General features: G+C 38.5%; 2 protein-coding genes across 2 annotated transcripts; both read right to left on the bottom strand.

Annotated features, from left to right (window-relative positions):
- Positions 1 to 3,518: 3,518 nt before the first annotated feature.
- On the bottom strand, positions 3,519 to 4,301 carry LOC137968707 (putative ATP-dependent DNA helicase Q1). The gene has a single exon (XM_068815220.1). It carries the CDS (start codon positions 4,299 to 4,301, stop codon positions 3,519 to 3,521), a length of 783 nt encoding a protein of 260 aa, XP_068671321.1.
- Positions 4,302 to 5,501: 1,200 nt separating this feature from the next.
- LOC137968706 (ATP-dependent DNA helicase RecQ-like) lies at positions 5,502 to 6,014 on the bottom strand. Its single transcript, XM_068815219.1, has one exon. The coding sequence runs from the start codon at positions 6,012 to 6,014 to the stop codon at positions 5,502 to 5,504; it is 513 nt and encodes a 170-aa protein (XP_068671320.1).
- Positions 6,015 to 7,282: the final 1,268 nt, after the last annotated feature.

The following is a 7,282-nucleotide window of genomic DNA, read 5'->3' as shown; positions in this document are numbered from 1 at the left end:
TAAGTCAAAACTAAATGTGGAACCAGCTCTAGAAAGCAAGTTCTTTATTTATTGAAAAACAGTTACAATCTTTTAATATACAATTGAACCCTGTTATCTTATTGGGAGTTTAAGACTTCCCAAGGCAAGGAATATGGTTCCAGGCAAGTTATATTGAAATATTTGATAAATGTAACAAATAGGAGATCTATTTTGGTATGAGATGGTGGTGAAAGTGATGGAGTTCAAATAATCTATTCCTGACCAACAGGTAATGACATCAAACTTGCTGGTATCAAATGCTACTCAAAGTGCTCATCCAGACCAAGATAAATGTAATAATAGTGGTGAGTGCAATAAAATGCTAGAATCGATCATATTGCTTTCTATGATGTTGTCAGTTTCACATATACATGTAAATTTGCTTCAAACAAGATAACTGATGAGAGACTTGAACACATGTTTGTTGTGGTTCAACTTTATCTTTGGTTTAAATTTTTAAAACCAGTTTGATTTGGATATATATTATGAAACAAAGGGAAAAAGATCAAAGTGCTTTAAAATATTTCCAACCAAGGATAAAATTAAACCACAACACATGTACATGCATGTATCATCAAAGATCAAAAAAATGTCCATATCCCCTATTAAATTGCCTAGAAGTGCATTTTGGTTCTCAAGAGCAGCAGTATACCTTTGGCATTCTGCTGTACCTGTAACTAACAGGTGTTAAGCTGTTTTAAAATTTCCAGTTCTGAGGATCAGAAGATACTCTGTTCTCAAAACAGAACCTCCCTATTGCAGTGATACAGTTTGTGACAACTGGCTCATAATAAAGATCAAATACTTGTTTTCAGATATCAGTTGTCATGAGTCTGATTTCTCAAGTTCATCAGAGGAATCAGAATCAGAGGGATCCCTGGGCAACCAGATTGGCAAATCACATCCTTGTGATTTTGGCTTAAATGGTGACAATTTGGATTGGATCCGGAGGCCATCAATTTACTCAGGTGACAGGGACACAGAGTCAATTCACTGGTTCAACCTCTTGGCTTATGAAAATCGTGTTATCGACTGGGACTTGAGTGACAAATGCCCAAAAAAAACATCATGGATTTAGAAAACTCCACTTTCATACTATCACCGGGGGAACATTCCCAACTGAAGGATGAGTTTGTGGTCCTTGTTTTACGAATATTGACTAAAACATTCAAATATTTTCAGCAGTTTGCAAACATAGTTCCAGCTCATATCCCACACCAGTATAGAAAGGAGATGAGCTGTCAATCTAAAGTTGTAAGTATGAATCAAACCTCTTGTGCATCTGTTGTGGTTTCAATTTACCTAAAAACAGTCTCACTGGTGTTTGTCTTATGTTGCCATAATTTGAAACAAAGTGAAACAATAATCAACTTCTTTAAAATAGATTTCTAGCCAAAAATATATCCCCTGTGACAGTACATGTACCACCTTCTGTACCTGACCCTTTGTCCTTAATACCAAATTTATCTTTTTCAGTCAAATCATTATACTTGAAGCCAACCATAATAATTAAGAAACTTTTAGTTATATGCAGCAGCCTCTCCTAGGTTAATGCCAGGTATTGTGTACGGCTGGTTATGGTTGGCTAAACTACATTTATGCTAGTTTAAACATTTAGGGTGGAATAGGGTCGAAAATTGATTTTAATGGAAGTATCATTATTTTATAGTCTGACTGTAAGATTGTTGTTCCTAACCTCATTGTTGCATGTGTTTGACTCGGGTTCAGCTTGGCCTTCTGGAAAAGGATGAAAACAAGAGCGAGGAAATGCTTCAAATTCTTCAGCACTGCCACGCAGAATATGTTCCTTTAGACCCAGAATCAAATATACTACACAAGATCAACCTTGGGGGTGACCATCTTACAGTGGAAAGAGCTACGAGTGCTGTCAATGCAGTAGCCGACTCAGATGAAGCACATGAAAGACTAGAAGGCATTATTTTAAAACATGAAGAATTTCACTGCGAAATGAATTTTCTTCAGGTGTGTTTCTTGATCACTATTTCCATACACATACCTTTTTCCATGAAATTGATTTTTATTCACCCCAAAAAATAAATGTATGGTACTAAGGAAAATTGCAGCCCGGGAAAAAGTATGAGCTGGTGCAAAAGAAAAAATGGTTAAAGCCATGTACATAATCATTAAATTTTGCAGATGGTGTTTGACTACCTGTACAAGGAAAATTCTGCAGGAGATCTGGGAACATTATACCAACTTAAGGCCAGGCTTAACAGGAAAGATGTCAATGGAAAAATCAACAAGTCTTACCATGGTACTGAATCATTTCTCAGTACAGTTGTGGATAGCTTTGTTGTGTATGCAGCAATGGAGTTTTTCGGCATGGCATCCCCACATGCAACACCAACACTAAACGTTGTACAGAGCAAAGACTCCTGCACACTGAAAGAGAAAGTGGGAGAACTTGTAAACACTTATGTTCTCTTCGAAGCAGAATTGGATGAATCAACAACAATCCATGAAGAAATTCGTGAGGCAGAGGCATGCCATGGAAACTATGCTTCCAGATTTCCTTCTTGCAACAAGGTCTACATACATGAAAAACGTCGTAACAACCATGAGATTTCGGCACATGGGCTGGCCATTCCAAGAGAAAGAGAAGAGAGAAGTCCCCCAAATCCAAAAGATGGAGATGGTGTGTTTAACTACTCTTACAACATCCTGAAGACTGGACTGCTTCTTAGAGACTTCCATGATGCAGTCAATTAGGGAGATGGCAGCAGACTAGAACGTTTGTGGAAGTTTATGATCCTTCTCTTCAAAGTCACTGGAAACACCAAGTATGCCTGGGCAGCCATTCGACTTCACGCCCAGTTAAATGCTATTCTATCACCAAGGGAAGCACATTCTCTGCCGTGGAATCGCACAATTAATCTCAAAGGAGGTACTGGGCGTAGTGTAGCAATCGACCAGGTGCAGAAGCACAAGATAAAGGAAACAAAAGAACTAATGGCTGAACATGGGCCTAACCTGACATTTCCATCAGCCCAAACTTATAGCAGAGCAAGTGATGGAGTTGATGATCTAATGAAGAACTTCGACAAAGAAAACAAGGTATGTAAGGAATCTGGAAAACATCAACGAAGAAAAGATGTAGATATCTTGACAGTAGTGAAGATCTTACAAGAAATCCAAGCTCTGAAAGAAATGCCAGGTCGGACACATGCAGGGATTGGAACCATCCCAAAAGATCCAATTTCTCTCCTGAACTTCAGTGATTTAAATGCATGGATAACCAAACACAAAAGGAATTGGTCAAGACTGTAATGTGTGTGTTATAAGTAACTTGTTTCCCTTTTTTGTTCTCGGTGCCTGAGAATGAACTCTGGCACACCCAGTACTGTCTTGGTCATTTTACTATCTAAAAGATAGAACACACACATTGTGTGCCTGGTCTTTTTAAGTCTTTTTACAACAAAAAACACATACCTATCACAGAAACAATAAAGTAACATGTTCCTGGCTGTAACTAACAATTATTGCTTTGCAAGATCTGGAAATACTTTGCATAAACAACTGTAGATTTTGTGGGCATGGTCCACTTTCCACACAGAAAGTTTCTCCAAAATGTCTTCCACAGAAAAAAGTGAGTCACATTTGTAAACTGCATCCTCTATAAGCTGGTTAGTAAAGCAAGTAACATTGTCAACATTGGTGTAAAACAAGTTGGGGTTGGACTCAAGTAGCATTTCTCTCATCATTTTTTGATGTTCTCTCAGGAGACCTTTCAGCCTCTGTTTTTGATCAATAGAAACAGGCCTAAGTTTCTGACTTGTTGTATTGCCATTACTCCTTGTTTTCAGTGAATTCATGCTGTCAAGTATATCTGGACAGTCAATGGTCTCACATGTACATGCAAGTTCACAAATATCACAGCATAGGTGCTTTTCCCTTGGGAAATTGTGACTGCCAACAGTTTCTTTATCAAACAGTTCAAGAAGCTTGCTTCTCCGACAGCTGCTTGATTTCAGGTATTCCAACATCTCAGGTGTACAGTGATGAAGTTGCCTGCCATGGAACATAAGAAGAGCTTTTGACTGTTTGCCATCTCTTCCGGCCCTTCCAAGCTCTTGTATGTATGATTCAATATCACTGGGGGGTCCATAGTTGATGATACGGTGTAGCCCCTTGATATCTACTCCCATTCCTAAGGCAGTTGTTGCAATTATGATTCTAACGTTTCCATTTGGGTCGTTGAGAGAGGCTAGGACAACTTCCTGAACACTAAAAGAAGTGCCACTGTGGTACATGGCAACCATTCTATTTTCAGATGTTTTAGTTGCAGAAGGTGGATAGTATGCTTTGGTTCCTAAACTTTGCATAAAAAGATGGTAAATCTCACTACACCGCTGGTAATCTCTGACATAAATCAGTACTTTTGGACATCCATTTGTTTTCGTTCCAGTTCATGAACCAGCCACATAAAATTATCAGAAATTTCATTTGTAACCTTTTGAAGATAAAGTTTTATGTTGTCTCTGTTAGGACAACAATCTGTACACTTTTGGGTAGGCTCAACATTTCAATAATCTTTTTCCGTGTGCCAGCTGATGCTGTTGCTGTGAGAGCCAGCATTGGAAGGCCTTGAGGAAGAAGAGCTCTGATTTTGCCAACAGCACCACACCACTTCCTAAAGGGATTTTTCTTGCCACGGTCTCTTTCACCCCAAAATATTGATAGTAAAATAAACATGCGTTGTTATAAAATTGTACAGTGTATTGCACATTTTTGTTGTGCTTAATGAATCCTATGCAAACATTTTAGGCTCAGTTACTACTATCCAACCTAATTTACAGATCACTTCAGTGTGAGAAAACAAATTTTATTTTGTCAGAGTTTGCCTTTCATTGTGTAAATGGAATTGGAATAGTTGTTTAGAGGTAAAGCAAATTGCTGAGAAGTTAACAGCTTCTCCTTAATTTCAAATTTATTGTAGAAACAATCTGCAACCTGTGAAATTGTGTCACAATATTGCATAGATACTGTGAATGCCCTGTTGCAAGAGATTGGATCCTTTCATCGCCTAATTTTGACATCAGTTTAAAGAAAGTGCTCACTCTTTTTTTCACTGTGAAAGTCCCAAAACAACAGGTCATTTGATCAATTTACTTCATCACATACTTGAGTAGCCTAGGGGGACTAGCCTACTAGACACCCAGGTTATTTATTACTTGCATAGTTACACTACTATACAACTACATTATATTATTATAATAATTATTATTAGTATTGTAGTATTAGTATTTGTAGTGATGATTTCATAAACTGATTCCACAAAACAAAAATCAAAATGACATTTCATGACGATGAATTAATGTATAATCAAAGTACTGGTCTATATACATGTATGTCATAAGATGTTTAAAATTAAAAACTTTAGGTTCGTCTTACAAATATGTACATGTACTCAATGGATGCTGATGGTTTTGAATAGAGCTAGGTGCAATAAAAGAAAACCCTCACGAGTGGACAACAGTGTGCACCTTATCATACACCACTGCAACTGTATTCCTTCTAAAGAAATCATTGGAGAACATTCCTCGGAACTTATCATCACTAACAAACGACTCAGGGCGTCCATAGAGGAGGTCAATTTCCACGGTTCCTTGGATTATTTTCTTGTCATTTTCAGCAATCTCCCCAACAAAGGCAGCTTCCAAACCAAGAGACCTTAGATAGTTCACATGGTCTTTTATGATTGACTTTAAAGGACAAACAACAATGACTAAAGGCGAGACCAAACTTCTGTCCAAATACTTTTTCACCGAAGGCAAAATTTGAAATGTTATACTCTTGCTGTATCCAGTTGGGAGCGCAGCGAAGACATCTTTTTCACGAACGATGTTTTTGACTACAAGTTTTTGCTCAGGTTTCAACTCGCACACTTGAACGAATTGCCTCACGAATTTTACCTGTCGAAAAACAACTCTCCGCCATGTTGCACTGTACCAACTATAAAAATCCAACTCCATACCTCTATGGCGTTGCGAAACTAGAGTTCTAATTTTGGCGCACAAAAAAAAGTCGTGCTGCACGTGGCGATTCGATGCTTGACATATCTGCCTGGCCCGTGCGACGAACGTTTACTCAGGATTGGAAAACTTTCAGTCACAGCAAGTTATGTAAGTGGTGTCCAAGAAACACCGAAAAATTTGTCGATATCAGTGAGCATACAAAAACTTGCAATATTTTAAATACGCTAAGGTTACGATACCTACGAAAAGTCCAGCGTATCTCCGGCGAGTTTCTTGTGGATATGCTAAACGATCTCCCCTACATTTTCTGCTGATTGAAACTTTCCTCCTCGAGCAAACCCTCGGTGAATGACAAATATGGCGAGCAATTAGCCTGTTTGTACCTGTCGTATAAGGAAACACGAAAGTCTTGCTCTCTGGCCAGAAAAAAACAAAGGTTTTCTGGCACCAATCAGAAGCCAGAACTGCTCCGGCCATTTGGAACTGGTCCATTAAAACCTTGTCCCCAGGGGCTCTTATTTTCGTTTTTGACTTTTCTTCACCCATTTAGACTTTTCCCTGCCCCCACTAACTGCCCCTGGGTCTCTGAGGATGGGGCTTAGCATGTCCTAATTGTAAATCTTCCTTGAACAAAGAACACTTATCAGCATATTCCAGGTGCTGATGCCGTTTAGTTAGAGAAAATGGGAGGTTCTTAAAATTTTTAAGTCTCCGAGCAACGTCCTTAAAGTAGGCATGTTTTGCCTCAAGCCTCATGCACCAGGTCCTTATGAGAGGACCAAACATCATTATCTGAGATGGTAAATGTACTAGGTAATGCTGTTTTGGTAGAATTCTTGCCCTGTAGGTGTCTTTAAAGCGAATCAAGTGTTCTTTTATGATTCGCTTAAGATTCAAAACTGCAGTATAGCTAATCTTCATAGAAAAACAGATACCCATTATCTCAAGAAGGGACATAAAGCACCTCCAGTGGGGACTATCCTCATCCGCAATCCCTTCCAAAACAAGAGGAAGGGTCCTTGAAAGCTCCCACATCTGTGCAGCACTCTGGCCAAGATTACTATTGGTTGTAAATTCCAGTCATCTTGTTTTATGGGTGCTGGTTTGTCTTTAATATTAAAATAACCATGAGGAAAGTTCTTGAGTTTTGCATTCAATTGATCAAGAGTGATTACTCCACCATCAAAATAGTGTTTCAGCAAAAACTTTATCTCATAAGAAAGAATTCCTTCTAGGAAGACATGCATGATGTCTTGAGGTAATTG

This window comes from Montipora foliosa, chromosome 8 (genome assembly GCF_036669935.1).
Source record: "Montipora foliosa isolate CH-2021 chromosome 8, ASM3666993v2, whole genome shotgun sequence".
NCBI classification, from domain to species: domain Eukaryota; kingdom Metazoa; phylum Cnidaria; class Anthozoa; order Scleractinia; family Acroporidae; genus Montipora; species Montipora foliosa.
Note: the sequence above shows the minus strand (reverse complement) of the source record. Positions and strands in the feature narration are given on the sequence as shown.

What these genes read in the sequence shown, in the direction of transcription:
- LOC137968707 (XM_068815220.1), bottom strand. Translation starts at nt 4,301, where the DNA reads ATGGTTGCCATGTACCACAGTGGCACTTCTTTTAGTGTTCAGGAAGTT.
- LOC137968706 (XM_068815219.1), bottom strand. Translation starts at nt 6,014, where the DNA reads ATGGAGTTGGATTTTTATAGTTGGTACAGTGCAACATGGCGGAGAGTT.